The 19,449-nt window shown below is 40.7% G+C and overlaps 1 protein-coding gene across 1 annotated transcript in view; it reads left to right on the plus strand.

The window, feature by feature from the left end:
• The window catches only part of ITPR2 (inositol 1,4,5-trisphosphate receptor type 2), a 268,093-nt gene that overhangs the window by 53,719 nt on the left and 194,925 nt on the right, over positions 1-19,449 (plus strand). Inside the window, exons 6-9 of the mRNA XM_068402385.1 lie at positions 1,639-1,737; positions 2,285-2,368; positions 3,471-3,617; positions 4,861-4,956. Coding sequence (XP_068258486.1) covers positions 1,639-1,737; positions 2,285-2,368; positions 3,471-3,617; positions 4,861-4,956 — 426 coding nt within the window. The remainder of the gene's footprint in view (positions 1-1,638; positions 1,738-2,284; positions 2,369-3,470; positions 3,618-4,860; positions 4,957-19,449) is intronic.

Genomic DNA, 19,449 nt, shown 5'->3' on the forward strand with positions numbered 1-19,449 from the left:
CTGTATAGGTCTCTTTTCCTCTGTTTACTTCCATGGTAGTCACAGGCTGGCATTCAAGGATACCTTCCTGCTGCCCCTCCTTTTTTTTGGTTTTTTTTTTTTTTTTCTTTTTAAATAAGTCACTCGGTGATGTGCTCTCTTACTAATTGCGTTGTTATAATCCTTCTGTACTTGCAATAATTTTGAAGTCCTGATTCCACTTTGCAGGATGCAAGCCTGATGGTTTTTTGATTAATGAATTGTCTGGTCATAACTTCTTAAATGGGCTGTAAGTAATGTCTGTGTGAAGCATGGCATGCAGGCATGTATTGCATAAGTAACGTATCTTAAAGGCATCTTGTCATTATTTTGGTTCCATTAGTGAACTTTGTGTCATTACTTGGATCAAATAGGATTTCTATGTGTAGTCTGAGCATGATGACACTGTCTTTTCCTACTGTTTATTTTAGCTGTGTTGGTAAAGAACAGGCAATCTTCTTTTTCACCTCTGCAATAAGTGGGCCAAATTCACCTGTGTTGAAGTTAACACTAGGCTGAATTGGGCTCTGCTTTTTCATAGGAAGTATGCTGATCAATGCAGAAAGCATTTTTGTTTGTGTTCCTAAAGAAAGCATGGCTTGTGCAGCATTTCATATAGCAAAAATCACATGTAGTCACTTGCCTTCATGTGTGTGTGCTTAAAATTGCTGTGAACAACATAAGCAAACCAGGACCCAGTGCCAACCAATCTATGTGGACTGATTATTTGTAAAAAAATTATTTATTTCCCCCCCGACCCCCCACCCCTGGTATGAATTGAATTCTCCATATGAGCGTCTCAAGCACTTTTTAGGTCAAAGACATTTTCATATATTGTTTTTCCCTGTCTATATAGGTAAAGAATTGCAAGGGCATGGGAATTTGCTTGCAGGGAGTCAGCTAGGAATTTCTCTCATAGAGAGAAGGTCTCTCAGCTGGTGTACCTACTGCCTGTGCTGGGCTCCAAACACCATTTAGGGAATAACAGCAGAGGGGATGGAGTGTGTTCATCTCTGAATTTCCAGTGATTTATGTTCCTTTCCAGGTTTCAGTCATACAGTCTCATGCAGAACTCCTGAGCCTGTCATGACATTTGCTAGAAGATGGTCCACAGAGCTGGGGAGTCATTGGGCTAAAGCAGTCTTGTCACAGGCAAATTTTTAAGGCTTTTGGGAAATGAAAGACACATTGATGGGAGAAGCTGGCTGACAGCAAGGGAAGGAAAAGAGTCTTGCTGTCTGACTACAGGTTATTTTCTAAGCTTTCTCTGCCTTTTGGCTGGCAGTACATATTATGGGATAAAGAGTAGTTAATATAACTTCTAGGTGAACTGAATTGCTCTTGGAATTCGTAGGTTTGTATCTATTTCATGATCTTGAGTTTCTGCTGAACTGGGTGACGTGCTTACTGAGAATGTGAGGATTCATTAGTGTGAAATCTTGAACCAAAGCAATTGCAGAGGCATGGGTGAACAGAGCTGGTGTGTGAATTGTCTGCAAATAAATTCACTGAGTGCCGTTCCTAGAGCATGCATTTGAGTCATTTTCTAAAAATGTAACGTTACTTCATTTTATTGGATAATTACATAGGTCTAAATTGCATTTTATTTCTAACTTCCAGGTTGTTGTGGGAGATAAAGTTGTTCTCATGCCAGTCAATGCAGGGCAGCCTCTACATGCCAGCAACATTGAACTTCTAGATAACCCTGGCTGCAAAGAGGTGAGTTCAGTGGAGGGAGGAGGGGTAGCTGCTGATCTGAGATGTTTTATACGTTGTTCTTTGCTGGTAACCAGAACCCACCATGAGCCTACCATGGGCTAGATGCCAGTATTAAACATTGGTTCCAGCTGGGCCTCAAAAAATCAAGATGAAATATACTTATTCTTAACACAGTTCTGCCTGGCACTGAAAGCTTTGTGAGGCTTGTTTGAGTATCTGAAACTTCCACCAATGTAAGAGTAAGTCCTCTTCCAACAGCTCTTTAGGTCATCTTTGGTAAGATGTAAACAGACAGAGTAGCATTTTGCTCACTGAATCTTCTCCAACATCAACATTGTTATTATTAACACTTGGGAGCTTCAGGACCCACGTTAGGAACTGTACAGATATGTAGCTAAGCCATGTCTCCTGCCACCCTACATGTGGTGTGGTCCTTTAGAAGAACAGAATGCCTCAAAAAGAAAAGAACACCCCTTAAGACTATAATTGTTGTTTTTGATTTTTTTTTTTGTTTGTTTGTTTTGTTTTGTTTTGTTTTTTCCCAAAGGTAAATGCTGTCAACTGTAACACAAGCTGGAAAATAACTTTGTTCATGAAATTCAGTAGTTATCGAGATGATGTACTGAAAGGAGTAAGTATGATTTTTTTAAAATTGTTTTTCGAATCTGAAAAATCATGCCATATTTACTGTAGGGAAATATTACATGGTGAACAGAAGAAGAAATGAGGACTTTATGGAGCTGTTGAGGATCCCTCACTACTGTCCTTCAACAGGCAGAATATTTTTCCTTTGTGTTATTGTCATACAAAGTGGGATTGTCTGGATTGTGCTAGCTTCCAACCCCTTTCCCCTCCCAGAGGCAACTGGGGATCCATGAGAAAAGGTGAAGTTCAAGCCCAGAATGATGAGGGCTCTGTACAGAATAGCTGTCACACTTCAGTTTGTGCCAAGATGCTAAAAGCACGTAAAACAAGTTTACAGAAGGGAGTGAGGCATGAAAGATGACAATAGCTGTAATAAGACAATGTAGCTTTAAATGCTGAGGGATTGCACAGCTTCATGCCTCCAGATCACTCCCTGAGATCATTTACATTTTCATTTTAAAGAAATAAATTTCATTTGTCCTCACTTGTACCTTAATAAGTCATTATCAACTGGCTATTTTTCAGTAGGTATCAAGGTGCCAGCAGTTTTTGAGAAAGAATTTGAAAGGCAGAACGGTATATCTTTTTTAGACCCATTTGGGGATAGATGTTTCAAGCCTTGGGGAGAGGCAGAAGGAAGCAAAAATGATGCCAGCAGAAGAAATAGAGAAGGGGCATTGGTTTTGGTTGCAGAGTAGAAGAGATAATATGATGATACAAAAATCTGTTCACTTTCCCTAAATACTAAGAGAGATTACAAATAAAAAATCCATTTAGTAAAGTTAGCTAGAATTAAAAATCACCTTTAGGTTAATTGGTGCCCACTATTCATTGCAGTGCTCTGAAACAAGTTCTGTTTCCAGAAAAGTGCACGGGTCTCCTGCAGGAGTGAATTATCTCATCTGATTTCCAGACTCAGTGCGGAGGTTGTACGCTCAGCACTTGGTACCTGCTCCAGCAATAGGAAACTAATAAATGTTTTCTTCACATCAGCTATGTTGACATCACTGGAGCTAGTACAGATATAGAGGATGAGTCTAGTGGCTTTGCCTAGCGCTTAATAATGCTTCTTTTTCATATTACTTTAGGGAGATGTTGTTAGGCTGTTTCATGCAGAGCAAGAGAAGTTTCTGACCTGTGACGAATATGAGAAGAAACAACACATTTTCCTTCGTACTACATTACGTCAGTCAGCTACTTCTGCAACAAGTTCTAAAGCACTGTGGGAAATAGAGGTATATTTTTCTTTTTATAAATATTTTAGGACCTGAAGGCCAGGGTTCAGTAAAAATACTTTACCACAACATGAATCATTCATAGCCTCTTGATATCATCATACACCTCCCCGTAACTATTATTATTTTATGAAGCCATTTGTGTAGGATGAACACTGAAGAGGCACTTTATTGCTATGTGTCTGTGGAGAGAGGATGTTTTTGTACTATATTTACGTGCACTAAAATGACGAAGAGTCAAATTCAGACTTGACGTAAATGGTGTGATTTTATCAAAGCCAATCGAATGACATTCATGTATCCTGAGTTCTGAGTGTTTATATTTGACTTCATGTGCAATAGGGAAAATTGAAATTCATGACTGATCACAGATGTGATCGAGTCCATTCTTCTGCAACAGGGCACATCAACATCTGTTTAAAGTTAGGCTGAATAAAGGTGTTGTTGCTGAATGGGGGTGATTTTGAGATGACGACTAGCAAGTATATTTTTGTTTAACTGAGGAACATTGGAAACTGGTATGTCTCAAGCCCTTGCTATTACAGTAATGTAACTCCTATACCCAAAAGTTCTTATGTGCTGAACAAACTTTGTGCGTTAAAACAGAGCTCCTCACTCAGGCAAATGGTTGATTTTTATCTGAGTAAGGACTGTATGGAATAGAGTATATTGCACTTGTAGTTACTTGAGATTACTCCTTAAGAGAGACAGGCACTGCTAGGTTTGAAGGTAGCAAATGACCCACAGCTCAGTCAAGGGGAAAAAGAAATAACCTGGGATATTTCAAATGAAATGGCGATATTTTATAACTTGAACGAATATTTATCAGTAGCCCTTAGTGTTGGCAGAAGTAGAGCTGGTATAAGTGATGAAACAATGTAAAAGAGCTTGAGTTTTGCTTTTAAGTAGTGCCTTTGTAAGTGTAGACCAGCTCCACTTACTTTCTTGAGATCCAGATTCACCCCATGTCAACTTGAAAGCAAAATTTGGCTCATCGTGTTTGCAGGGAGTAGATTAATGAAAACATGGAAAGTAATAGGAGGACTATTTTCTAGCACCTGGCAAAAAATAAATGTAAGTAGTTGTTATCTATGGTGGGATTAGTGTGAGCACAGAATTCCTCTCTGTGGTAGACTGTAATTATGTACTTTACATATTTTTATTTGGAACGAGCTGTAAGAAATGTCAGTGATATAAGTATGATCTTGAGGAGCATGATTAAAATCTGTACTACTTCTTTTAGGTTGTCCATCATGACCCTTGCCGGGGAGGGGCAGGACAGTGGAATAGCTTGTTTAGATTTAAGCATTTGGCAACTGGAAACTACTTAGCTGCAGAGGTAAGAATGTCAATTAAACAAGTGGTTGTGTGCTGCCTAGCCAAGTGCTATACATGTCCTGCTAATTCAGAAACGCCAGTCGGTAGGTCCACGGTGTAGGTCTCTGAAAAGATCTCACATCAGGTCTGAATGGGCAGAACTGCATGTGTACTGCTGTGTCATGCTATATTGCTGTATCCAAGGGTTGCAAGGAAAATTTTCTGAACTACAGGCCACTAGTAGATGAGTTCAAGGCAACATATAACCTTAATTGCAACTGTGCTGTTGATTCTAGAATCTGCTGGTTTTTGTCATGGCAGCCAGGGCAAACACCGCTGTTAAATATCCACCATATTTACACTGAAAATCCTTGGATTCATTTATCTCTCTGCTCTTGTTTGCCGTTGATTTTTGAAGTAGTGTTGTGATCAGTCAAATATTATTCTTTGCTGGCTCAGGCAGCCATATGCAGATTCAAGCTTTTAGAGTGGAACTGAGTGCAAGGTAGTCATTGAGCTTGATAGAATCATAGAATCTTTTTGGCTGGAAAAAACCTTTAAGACCATCAAGTCCAACCGTTAACCTAGAACTGCCAAGTCCACCACTAAACTATGTCCCTCAGCACCACATCTACACGTCTTTTAAGTACCTTCAGGTATGGTGACTCAACCACTTCCCTGGGCAGCCTGTTCCAATGCTTGATAACTCTTTTGGTGAAGAAATTTTTCCTGTTATCCAATCTAAACCTCACCCGGTGCAACTTGAGGCCATTTCCTCTCATCCTATCATTTGTTACTTGGGAAAAGAGACCAACGCCCACCTCGCTACAACCTCCTTTCAGGTAGCTGTAGAGAGCTCTAAGGTCTCCCCTGAGCCTTCTTTTCTCCAGACTAAACAACCCCAGTTTCCTCAGCTGCTCCTCATAAGACTTGTGTTCTAGACCCTTCACCAGCTTCGTTGCCCTTCTTTGGACTCGCTCCAGCACCTCAATGTCTTTCTTGTAGTGAGGGTCCAAAACTGAACACAGTACTCAAGGTGTGGCCTCACCAGTGCTGAGTACAGGGGGACGATCACTTCCCTAGTCCTGCTGGCCACACTGTATCTGATACAAGCCAGGATGCTGTTGGCCTTCTTGGCCACCTGAGCCAAGTCAGAGAAGTCTTTGTGCAGGCACTAGAACAGATCCTCTAAACTGCTCTAATTCAGGACTTGTCATTCCTTTTTTTTCCCCTGCAGGCTCTAGACTTCTTGCAAAAATGGATTTTTACCTGGTTGCAAGAAGCTGTGAACTTTTAACGTCATATCTAATTCATATTAGAACTGCTCTGTGTCCAAGTTATATCAATGGAATGAAAAGTAGGTTTTTTTCCCACTGATTTAGTTAAGTCTGTGCAGGATTGCCTCTTTGACTTATGCTTGCAAGCGTGAGTGTGAAAATTTACAACTACAAAAGCCAGTTATAAATCACTATATGTTAGGGAATCCCTGAGAAAAGACTTGCTCTAACTGGATTGGGTTACATTTACAGCAGTGCAACTTCCGTATGCAGACAAGTCCGTCGTATTCCCAGGGTGCTGCTTTCACTTTCCAGCTCCTGTCACAGCCTGCACTGCTTTCAGAGTAAGAGCAAACAGAAGCTATCAAACCTTTACTTACTTCTAATTATGTCAAAACCACTGTCAAAACATAAACAGTGAACCACCAGGACAGATAGTGATATTATTTTCTATCAGTCAAAGACTGAATGCAATTTGGAGCTTTTCATTGTTTTTAGCAGTAGCTCACAGTGTAAGTTAGAAACCTGATAGGCCTGAGTGGTGAAGAGCATCATCCCTTTAAAGGCAGTGGGCCAACACGCCTTAACTGCTCTGCTCTATGATGCTGCCTCCATAGTGCAGCAATACTGAAGCCAGCTGGCTTTATTGTATAGTTAGTATTGGCTAATAACAGCTAATTTTCAAGTGGCAACCAGTACTCCCGCCTAAGAGATGGTTCCTTTTTCCTCTCTGCTTACAGTGAGAGATGCTCCTAGTAGAAAGATTTTATTCAGACTAGCTAGGCTGATGGAGAGTCAGGAAAAGCATCAAGCTCTCTGACTGATGGGCTTCCATCTCCCACCGTACCTCATCTGCTCAGGGATTTTCAGGAGAAATATCTTCAGGTGAAGAGTTGTCACACTACACTTAATGTCAAACCTGAGCTTAGGTCCTTTGTACCTCTGGGAAGGAAATCTCCATCAGGAAGACTCGTAATATGGAGAGTACAACTGGCACAGTAGAGTGAGAGCTGGAAGAGCGTTTGGGTTGAACAGAGGTGATATGCTGTGACTGGAGAGCAGCGCATTAGCTGCTATATCTATGAAGTGTAAAATACCTGCTGGGGAAGATACTAAAGGTACCATTGCAATAAAAACCTGTGAACTGTATTTTACACAGTTCACATGCCAGGCACAACACACCAGCCAGACATACACGTCAAAGATGTATGAACAGGCAGGCAGACACCTAATGTGTGTGAGCTAACTTTAAGTCAATTGGGCAAAGCTTACTGAACACTTATCTGTGCTCTTGCAGCACAGGAAGATTGCTCATGGTACGGGTTATCAACAGTGTCACACATTGCCATCCCCTGATTTTGTTTAAGCTTCCATGATAAAGATATCTAGAGTGGAATAATAAGTACAAACACATAAACAAAATTTACGAATCTTTTAAACATTCTGTTTAATGATACAATTTCTGTCACAGTTTGAGCTATTGTAAATCAGGATTAATCACTGTTCATAACCATCTTTTCCTTACTTTATCCTTCTGTAAATCAGCTTGATGTGTACCACGGAGACTTCTGCAGTGGAATCTTGCATGGGTCAAGCCTCAGACAATGAGCAGAAGTGTCTGTCACCTGGGTGTCTCCTTTTGCTCCTCCACAGTTAGGCTTGTACCTTGTATGAGCTGTGCCTTCTCTTTTTCTCTGAGGCTTCCTGTGCCAGATGTAACTGGTCAGCCTGATTTGTTACCTAGTGGGTGTGAGCCATGTAGTGAAGGGATACCACTGCAGCTTGTTAAGGCTAGGGGATGATCTGGGGACTAAGAAAATTCAAGACACTTGACCCAGAGAATTCAGGAATTTAAAACTAATAAACTTAAAGGTGTTTCAATACTACAGTAAGTAAGGTTAAAAAAAAAAGTGAGGCAATACAGTTCAGTAAACAAAACATATAAGTGAGTACATGTAAAACTAATTCTTACAAACTTGAGAGAATGAAGTCAGGATGTGTAAGTCCTAAATTCCATGTTCCTAAGAATCACAGTCATCCAGCTTTTGTTACCTTTCAAAGACTGAGGGTCCTCTGATACCTTTGACTCCTGACACAGTCTCAAGTAGTACCATTTCCTTTAATCCTCTTTCCACTTGGCATTACTTAGGCTAATTTTCATTAATATGCTTTGAAGTTCCTTAAGACCTACTAATACTATAGAGCACCCTAGACCCTACTTCCAGACTATGGGCTGAAGGTGAGCTACCCTGAAAGACCCACTGCTAAAGGAGACCCAGTGGAAGACATTTGCTAATTGCACGTAGCTTCTTTGTCATTCATCTGCTCCTATGCACATCCTGGGGACATGATCTGACATGCATCAGATGCATGCATGCTCTCACACGATTACTTAAGGCACAGGAGGAATATGCTGAAGAAAGGGCTGGGACATTGGAAATCTGGATAGGTGGTAATGCCTTCTACATGTCCGGCATTTGGAAAACTGAAGCCACTGGCTCAGACATTCCCAAAATATTGAAATCATAAAAAAGTGGAGCCAAATACTCAGCTGAAAAGTTGGAAAGAGAAATTATCTTCTTTGGAGACAGTGGGAGTTCTGCTGTTAGTGTCAGAAGGGCTTCATTTCAGCTGAAAGAGCTGAGCCAGATCCTTAACAGGAGATTTAGACACTAAGCCACCAGCTAAGATCCAGGCTGCTGAGTTTTATTCTCATCTTCACAGAGTCAGAAGTCTTTTAGAAGAAGTTCTGTAGAAGATTCTTTTTTTAGCCCTGGTTACAGCAAAATGACCCAAGTTATTTTGAAGTTTTATATTTGTAAAGAGAGGCTGTAAGGTTAGGTGAAAATTGAATGCTTCAAAGTAACAAAGACTTTCCCAAAATTTTTTAAAGTCTTTTCAGTGCATGTACCACATGTAGAATGCACCCAAATCTATCTGTCTGTGTGTGGAACCGAGCTGCAATTTACTTGAACAGCCTTTCAAATGCTGCAGGTTGGAACCACACAGCTGTGCCTTTCTCATGAACACACCTAACCTTTTCAATATTCCAATCGCCAGGATAAAAGTCTCTTTGAACTGAATATCAGCTTATCAATTGTGCTGAACCAAAAGATAACACTTCTAATATTGTTCTCCATGTGTATAGCAGCTCTAGTTTTGTGATTTCTAAACTGGATAATCTGTACTGAAACTATTAACACTTGCTGTATGAAGATATTAAACAGAAATATGTATGCCCATGTGTACATATATGCACACACAAGAAATGCAGGGTATGTCATTTCATGTTAAACTTCTCAGGTGAGATGGATATTGCTAAAATAATCACAAAATACGTATGCAAATATCAAATCATATGCTAGTCTCAGATATTGCAGTAGACAATAGATAAACAGCAGTACATTGCCTGTGAAGCACATGATCATGTACATAATCACAGTGCAGAATTTGTAAGGAAAAATCTGTGATAATTCTGTTTTACTTCATTGAATAGACTAAACTAGAGTTACTAGATACCTTGGCCTAGATATGGCAGTAAATCTGGTCAGGTAATTGTCTTTAACACTGAATTAACTATACTGTACTAAATGAATTAAGATAATGCAGGTAAGATGGCAGCCTTAATGTTTACCTTCTGTGATTCTGTAAAATTGTGGCCATAAGCAAGGGTTCAAAATATTACTGTCTTCCAAGGTAGTGCGTAGAGTACTGGTCATCTGTGCCCTGAAGTTCTTCTAGATGAAAGAGAAGAGTGAGAACAGGCTGGCCAATGCAATAGGTTGAAGCAATGAGCTCAGAGGTAATGGCAGCAGCAAACATACTGTTTCTGACTTGTAGTGTGCTTCATTTGTTAAACCAAATTGTTGCTCAGTAAAGCTTTCAGGAGTAGCCTTGTCTTTGAAGTCAGTGGAACATGAGCATTTATGTGCTCACGGGTCAAGGGTGCCCTGGTGAGGCCGCATCTGGAATATTGTGTCCAGTTCTGGGCCCCTCAGTTCAAGAAGGACAGGGAACTGCTAGAGAGAGTCCAGCACAGAGCCACGAAGATGATTAAGGGAGTGGAACATCTCCCTTATGAGGAGAGGCTGAGGGAGCTGGGTCTCTTTAGCTTGGAGAAGAGGAGACTGAGGGGTGACCTCATTAATGTTTATAAATATGTAAAGGGCAAGTGTCATGAGGATGGAGCCAGGCTCTTCTCAGTGACATCCCTTGACAGGACAAGGGGCAATGGGTGCAAGCTGGAACACAGGAGGTTCCACATAAATATGAGGAAAAACTTCTTTACGGTGAGGGTGACCGAACACTGGAACAGGCTGCCCAGAGAGGTTGTGGAGTCTCCTTCTCTGGAGACATTCAAAACCCGCCTGGACGCGTTCCTGTGTGATATGATCTAGGTAATCCTGCTCCATCAGGGGGATTGGACTAGATGATCTTTTGAGGTCCCTTCCAATCCCTAACATTCTGTGATTCTGTGACCTCTGATGGGTTTGGACTTCCTCTAACAGTTTTCACTTGTGCAGCTACCCCCTGGACTTCTTTGACCATTGTAGGATTGAACTCTCCACAACAGCCTCATTTAACTTCTACATGTGAATATACTTCATAAATGGCTTCTACAGGATAATTGGGATGGCAAGCTCTTTAGTGCGTATTCTGGTGATGGACAGGTCGCAGAGATAAAGCTGTCCACTAGCCAGCTGCTTTGGGCAGAAGTAGCAATCTGAAGTGCATCCCCGATGCATGTCCCACTGGAAAACTCATCTGGCTTTCTTACAGAGTTTGCTTTCTTCTTTTTGCAAGAGTGAAAGTGCAGGGTTTAAGCTGTAAAACGGATCAACTCTGATCAGAGTTTTGTTCTGAACTCTTTTATTAAGATCCCACATGAAACATACTTCTAGCTTTGGGGTTATTTTAGCACTAGATGCTCAATGGGGTTTCTTTTGGAGGTAGGAGTGATTGAAGCCAGTTGGCCTGAGCAGCACAGGGTTATGTGCACATGAGATGAAATGACAATTATATGAATATTCTAAACTGAACAGGAAGCTCAGTATGACTCACCAAGGCCGTAGTTTAGTGGTAAGAGCACTTCAGTGGCAGTTTAGGCTTGCAGAAATATCATGTTTCTGCAGGTATTTGATTGCAGTCCCGTGACACAATGTGCCGTCCCTGAGGTGGTGTTGGCATGGACTCCAGGGTGCAGGGAAGAGAGAATAGTCTGTGCTGTAAACAGGGTCACTGAGCTAAGGCATGGGGGCACAAGTGGTGTTGGGGGGGCGATAAGAGGAACTGCTGAAGCCAGCATCAAAGGTGTTGCCTTGTGGGAATGTCAGCTGCATTTTACCTTGTGGTGGTGTAAACCACTTGCTGGGAACCCTTGAATCAATGGCCAAAAAGTTACTCATATTTCTCTCATCTTTCCTGAATAATTTCTTCCTATATTATCTCACTCTTCTGTCAAAATTGCCCAAATTTCTTTTCAGAGAAGCTTATGTACGTCATTCACTTTAAATTGAGAACTGCTGTTAATCTTGGTTTACATTCTTTTAAATGGGTTTCTGTTATGTATCAGTATCAAAAATATTAGCCTGCCATATGATATATATTGTTATGATATGCATTTATCTGGGTGGGCAGAACCATACTGTTCATAATAAATTTAATCCTGTTGTAGTAATTGCTTGATTTGGATCATGGTGAAGATAGACAAGTACATGTTCAAGTTAATATTGATAGAAAATAATCCTCTCCTGCATTCTGAATAGGACATAGTAAAGAGATGGAACTTGCTGCCACAAGAATAGATAACAAAGCATTTAATGAGGGTTTAAGAAAGGTTACATATTTGTATGAGTAATAGTATCCTCAGCATTAGCTAAGATAAAAATGTAAAAGCGAAACCAGTTCTTAAACTTGAGACTATAAACTGTGATTAACCCCTTGGAGCTGTGGAGAAACTTTCTCTGTAGTTTTATGGACTTATTTTTTCTTTCACCTTCTTAAACTGCTGAGGAAAATGGAGTACTGCATAGGATGTTTTATTAAGGCGAGTGAGATTGAATATTTGAAGGCCATAATTCAGGCCTTTTGGTATCCACTTTTTGGAAATTGGACTACTGACAGAGATCTTTTGTGTTCAGGAAGCAAAAAGAGACCACTGCCAGTGGTATTTTTTGGGGTGACATGGAAGCAAGCCTTTGCAGAAAAATGTATTCATCCACTGATCATACAGCTCATGCAGAGGAGGAGAGCATAGTGGTAAATGCTCTGTGGTTCCTTCTGCCTTTATAAACAGTAAGGCAAATAACTGGATAAAAATGGTCTTGTTTAAGATGTGCAGGTCCCTTTTGCTCAAGGATAACAGTTTGCAAACTAGAGGAGGTACCAGGAGATGGCAGCATCCACCAAGGCCTTCACGCATCTGCTCACACATTTAATTTGTTGGTACTGCGGGACCTCTTTACCTGGAGATTGCTTCAAAATCTTCCTTGAGTCGTTTTTTTCCAGTCTCTTCATTAAATGTTAATACAGCATTCTGATTAGTTTCTATCTGTTGGGCTCAGTGATTAAAGGTTCTTGTAAGAAAAAGGGCTTACCAAAGTGACAGGGTGAACTCAGCACCTCAGCACCGTAAGACTTATTTCTATTTTTCACTGTCTTATAGAAGGAGTGTGGTTTTGTTTTAAAGCTCTGTAAGGAGTGAAGGATAATTTACAGCTATGCATGAAGAGATGGAAGAGATCCAGAGATTAGAGGAGGAGGAGGAGGAGGATGGATTACTGATTTACAGACCCAGTCTGACCCTGTTCCACAGACTTGGATCTGGCTTTTTAAAGTGACAGAGTTAGAAGCTGTCCATTTAGCAAAAGCCAGGGTGAAATTTTCAAGGCTTCTAAGAATCTTGGGAATGCAGCTACATTTCTTGACCTGTCTTGTCTTGACTTTAGTGGAAGTCAGGAACAACATTTGCATCTGTCAGTGTGCAAATACCTTCAGAAATCTGGGTCTTGGAGGAGGGATTTTTTCCCACAGCCAACTAGTTTTGCAGTAGTGATCTTGTAAGCCTGTGTTCAGCTAGGCTTTTTCAGTCCTGTCTGAAGTTGGCTGCCTTTGAGCCATGTTTGTATACATACGAGCTTTAGGAGGAAGGGAAGTGTGAAGTCATTAACGCAGGATTTATTGTCATTTAGACGTTATAAGGACTGCTTCTGTTATTAAAAATACATCATCTGCTGGTATTGCATTTTGATGTGTTCCAAAACAGCAAATGTAGACACGTGGTCTGTTCTTTAGTGCATTTTTTTTTTGCTTATTTTTCAAGATTACCTAAGAAGCTTTTATTCTGTTGGAGCGAGTCCAGAGGAGGGCCACGAAGATGATCAGAGGGCTGGAGCACCTCTCCAGTGAAGACAGGCTGAGAGAGTTGGGGCTGTTCAGCCTGGAGAAGAGAAGGCTCCGGGGAAACCTTATAGCAGCCTTCCCATACTTGAAGGGGGCCTGCAGGAAAGCTGGAGAGGGTAGATTTAGGTTAGGTATTAGGAGGAAATTCTTTACTGTGAGGGTGGTGAGACACTGGAACAGGTTGCCCAGAGAAGTGGAAGCCCCCTCCCTGGCAGTGTTCAAGGCCAGGTTGGATGGAGCTTTGAGCAACCTGGTCTAGTGGAAGGTGTCCCTGCCCATGGCAGGGGGTTGGGTGATCTTTAAGGTCCCTTCCAACCCAAACCATTCTATTCAATTATATTTGTGCCTTTTTTTCTTTATTTTTGATGCTTGATGGAGGTTTAGAAGTCTTGGTTTTGTTTTTTTTTTTAGTTGTTGTTGGGGTTTTTTGTGTGTGTGGTTTTTTTTTCTTTTTTAACGGTACAAATTTCAGTAATGTCTAATTCACTCGTCCCTCATTATTTCTGGGAGAACCACTGAAAGGCATGTGGGATATTAATATTTAGAACATGAACCCTTGAAGAGATGAGGATGCTTTTTCATATAGTACATGTTGGCAGGGAGCCGCTGAAGCTCATACTGAGCTTATGGCCCAGCATTCAGGTTAGACTAAAGGATCTCTTAGACATTTTGCTTTCTTTTGACTTCCTCTGCAGAATGGGATATAGCTGTGCTGGACTGAGCACCAGGCGTCGGTGGGTGGTCAGGTTCTCTGCCCTTGATCACAGTAGAAGCAAAGGGATTTCCCAGTCACCACTCTTTCCTGGCCTTTAGAGCTACACGGTGTGGCAGCTCCAGCTTATGCCGCTGATGTGAGACCTTTAAATCAGTGGTGATTTAGGTGTACCAGAGCGCTGGCCTGCCATTGCTTACACAGCAGCTAAAAATGCCATCAAGGCAACCTATCCTTTCTTCCTGTGACGAGGGTGAATAATTGGGACAGGAAGGTGTCAGAGCTGATTCTCATCCCAGTTTTTGACTAGCAGGTAGTTCCCCCGCGCGGGGATTGCTGTCCCTGCCCACTTCACTCTGCTTGTGCCGCATGGGTGGCCTGAAGAGACAAAAAGATTCAGCTCTCCCAGCGCTCCCTGGAAACTCGTCTTATCTGCTAAGACATGGCTCATAAGCAAAACAGCAGCAAAATACAATCCTGAAATAAAAAGCCTTTTAAGATTTTTAAACTTTCCTCAGATGATGAATATCAGGAACTTTGTGCCGATGCTGTGGCAGTGTTGCATGGGATTTGTTGAGGTAGAGTTGCAGCCAGTCTTTCTCCAGCAAGTTAATAAGATGGCAAAAGTCCTTTGAATACTACTGAAGCCTTTGAAATGGTGCAAATGTCCTTTAGATTTATCGAAAGCTAATCAGTATGACATTAACAAAGAACAAAGCAAGCCTAATGAAGATGAAAGATTTGAGAAGTGAATTTTTTTCTTTTTTGGTGGCTTTTTTTTTTTCTGAAACACTTGCCCTTGTTGATTGGGTAACAGGCTGCGTGTTAACAGGCTGGTTATCAAATGAAATGGGAACTGTTTACATGTGTTGAATTAGATCCTTTTATTCTTTGTCTGTCAGGGTTTCCTTCATAAATGCGGGTTTTAACCAAGTTGTTAAAATGCTCATTTAGCTGAAATTTTGGCAATCTAATTCTTTCCTTGATGAGATGTTTTAAATATCCTTTACCTAGTCAACAAAATTTGATTAAAATCAGCATGGGCTTTTCTTTCCCCAAACTGCTCTCTCTCCTTCTTAATTAAGAGTGTCCAAAAATAGCCTGTTTGGGTACTTTCCGTGCATTCCTCTGTCTAGCAAAGCAGCATTCAGTATAAAGGTGCACTGTCCACAGTATGGACTGAGATTTATAATTCAGTTGTTGTACTGTAAAGCATATTTTACTATGTGAAGATGCAAAAATAGAATTAAAGCCAGGAATAACGTATTAGTGAGAAGTTGTTCTGCTCAATAGTAGAACCTCAGGAGATTATGCAGTGTTAAAGTCTTATATATCGAAAATTTTAAGATATAACTTTAACTAACTTTAATCAGTAGAGACGTTATCAGTACAGATGACAGAGCCTAGGACTTCTGGCACTTGATCTAACAGGATACCTCTCGGGATTAGCAGGGCACTTGCATTTCCTGAGCACCAAATACCAGAAGTAGCACACAAACACATATTGGTGAAAGTTGTCTTCCTATTATGCAGACTCTACAGGAGGATGATGACATCATGAGGGAATTAGGCAAAAATTCAGGAATGAGATTCCATGCCCTTCCAAATAATTTTAACCAGAAATGCTTAAAGACTTTGTCTATACCTCAGTTTTCCACCTGTAAAAGCTGGCTTCTATTATGTGTTTGTCACACGTACTCTCTATTGGGGGCCTTCTGGTGCTTCCACAGTACGAGTATATTGGTATATGTATGCGTTCATACATCTATTCTTTTTACGTGCCGCCATGTACAAAGGCTGAACATATAATCTATCTAAGAGACAACAATTTTTATACACCCAGGAGGGCCACCTGCAATGCTGACCCTGACCTTCAGGCTCTTGCAGATACCCCACAGGGGTATCTACACATAGATAGAGAGTTGGGAATTTGGCTTCTTAGAAAAGTGTGCAAATAAATGCAAGTTCTGTTTAGATTTAAAGAATGTATTAATTATCTTCTCTGTAGTTGTAAATCTTTCTATAAATGCCAAAATAGGCAACGATTTTAGTGTTTAAAAACATGATCTTGTGCGGTGGTGGTGGTGGCAGCCCTCTCATGGCACTGACTGTCCTTATCTGCTGACAAGTTTGCCAGGCTGCTTCCAAGCTCTCTTCTCCCCAGTAGATTGAGTCCAAGACAAGATGAGGTCCCAGATACTTGCTGTGAACTATATTGTGCAAATTGCATTTGCAGTTGCAGTGGTACTTACCTGTTGATAGGGCCTTAGCATAAGGAAAACTCATGCAACACCTAAGTCGGTGTGCACTGTTAGCCTGTGTGTGTGAAACTGTGATGTCTTCCATGGTGCTACGACGTGAAAGAAAAGTTGATGCGGTAGCCCCGTTTTCTGGAGTTTAGGAGATTTTATGTAGGCTGGAGGATGTAGAGAGTTGGGTCTGGGTTCATATGTGTAAACAACTGAAAAAGATGAAGTGTTTGTGGTGTCATAAATCATTGTCATTGGAGCTGTGAGAGCTGATTACCTTAGCCTTGCCCAGCTGCAGAATCCCCACAACAGAGCTGGCCTTCTATGTGGCAGTGGAGTGAAGGACGAGCGCAACTACTATCAGGTAGCCAGTTCACCACTTCACTGGTTTGAATTCTCCTCTGCCCTTCCCTAGTTATTCTCTACTAATGCAGTCTGTGTTGCTTGGTGTAGATTGCACCTCCCTTACCACCATAAAGCAATTGCCATTTACTCGGGTGATTAGGTTATGTGGCCTTATTTAATGGGCAAGTGTTGGGATATTAGAGAGTCTCATGAGCACCCCATAACATGAAACGAGTTGCAAGATCTCTGATACTTTGTTTTCAGCCATGAGGAAACTGAACTCTCATTTTGTGATACTTCTTTCTCTCCCATTCATGGAAAGGTGAAAAATGGCTGTACCTAAATTTGTTGAAAAACAGGCAGCAGAGGATTAGGATTTCTGGATTATTCTGCCTTGGAAAAGAAGCTGTTGGAGATATACTTTAAAAAAATAACATATAATGAAGCTATTACAGTAATGATTTATACAATCACACTTGCTGGAGGTCTGCAGTTTACAATGCATCATGTTCTTACTGTGTATTGACTGCATGGACCTTCCAGTGGCATTTTACGGAAATATACAGTACTGTATTTCAGCTACACTTGAATAACATTGCAACTTCAACACATCCAATGACACAGAAAAGGCTGAAGATGGTTGAGCTCAAATGAGGCCCATTTTAGCATAGTGTTCTTACTTTCTAAACACTTGCAAAGAATTTTACTTGATTTCATTTGCAACAAGGAAAAAAATTATTAATGTTGTTATTTTCAAGGATTCTTTTCTTATGGAGGCTTATTGAAGAACATGGAGGCGATCTTACATAAATCAGAAGAAGCAATAGATTTTGGAGTCTTAAGGCTGTCACTGTGTCCTTAGCTCATCAGGATATTGAAAAGGACTCAGAACAGGTGTAATATGACATACAACACTACATGATTTATGCCTCTCTACCTGGAGAGAATATAGTATGGGATAATAGCTAATAGTCTGATTTTCAGAGACGCTCAGCACCAACAACCTCATCTGAAATGAAGATGAAAGTGGTAGCTGCTCAGCACAGCTAAAAATGAGGCCATGAATGTCAGCCCTAAAACTGCATTCCATTGTGTTTACTGTATAACGTCAGCATCTCCAAACTTTCTCTAAACAACATCTTTTTAGTTTTATTATTTCTGTTATGGTGGGGCAAGAAAAACCATCATTAAGGATGCACTTTATTTTTCATTTGAGCCTTCTGTCTCCCTCAGCCTCTGTCCACAAGTGGACTATTTTGGAAATTTGAGGGCAATCTGTTTAGTCATTTTTAAAGTAGGCAAGAAGTGGCATGGGAGAGAGATTTTCCGAAGTTCTCCTGTTGTTGCTATATATTTTTTTTTAAAGCATCATTATGTTGAAAGCAAACAGCTGAAGAATAGCAGAATTCAAGGCCAAATTCATACTGGGTAGATAAGTATATTCACTTGTGCCCTTCAAGGAAACATCGTAGATTCATTCTTTTTGAAGATCTAGTCCTCAGTGCACGGTTCTTTGTGCTGAATCTAGTGACAAACCTGAGATGACCCAGACTTTTTTTTTTGCTTTCTTGCAACCAGCAGAATCTGAAGGTAGGATCAAATTTAGCCTTTCTGTCCCTTCTCTGACAGGCCACTGTGTGTGGTTGTGACTAACGAGCACTGCCTGATAATTTTCTTTGTTCTTGATGGAGGACCAAAGGTAGAGAGCTGAGCTTGGCTATTGGAATGGGCAAATAGAATTATTCTAGAAGTGTCAGGTGAACAAAGGTAATGCTGAAAGAAGTGTGAGAACTTAGGAAGAAACCAAAACTATATGAAAACAGTTACATATATATGTATACATATGTGTATGTATATACGTTTATCTTCTGGTTGTCTGTTGTTCAGTGTTTGTCTCCCATTCCTGTTGCTGTAGAACAGAAGTAGGTGGGAGTTGGAGCTAGGAGACTGTGTGAGAATGTCATGGAGGAGCAAAATGCAAGATTTGGGATAGGTGTCAATGCAGGGAGGAAAGCAGGCTCTCTAAATTAGATTTGTGAGGGTAACACAGTGGCTAATGCAAATACTGAAGTGAAGACAGGAGAATAAACCTTTGGTCATTTCTGTGTTAGCACATAGTCATGACACAGAGGGAAGGTATTTTCAGCAATTTTAGGAATATCTAGAAGTTTTCCTCCTTTCTTCAGGCTCATGATGTGGACAGGAGCTGGCTTTTTTTGGGTAAAGGGATATAAATGATACAGTATTAATAAAAACCTTATAAACTTAATAAAAACTCTTCACAATAGTTGTCTGTGTGATGTTAGATGTATGGTTTTCCTGGGATTCGTTCAGCTTGCCCTGTGCAATTCACTTCTGGCTCTTCCACACTGGTAATGCCAAATTCAAGCCAAGAAAATAACTGTACTTATGTGTAAGATGTATACACGCTGTGGTTGCTTAAAAATTAAATTACCTTTTATAACTAATAATTTTACTTCAGCATTTTCAACACTTTGAAGGCATATCCTGTGTCAGGGAATATGGTAAAT

The sequence above is a fragment of the Nyctibius grandis genome, chromosome 5, assembly GCF_013368605.1.
Source record: "Nyctibius grandis isolate bNycGra1 chromosome 5, bNycGra1.pri, whole genome shotgun sequence".
Taxonomy (NCBI): domain Eukaryota; kingdom Metazoa; phylum Chordata; class Aves; order Nyctibiiformes; family Nyctibiidae; genus Nyctibius; species Nyctibius grandis.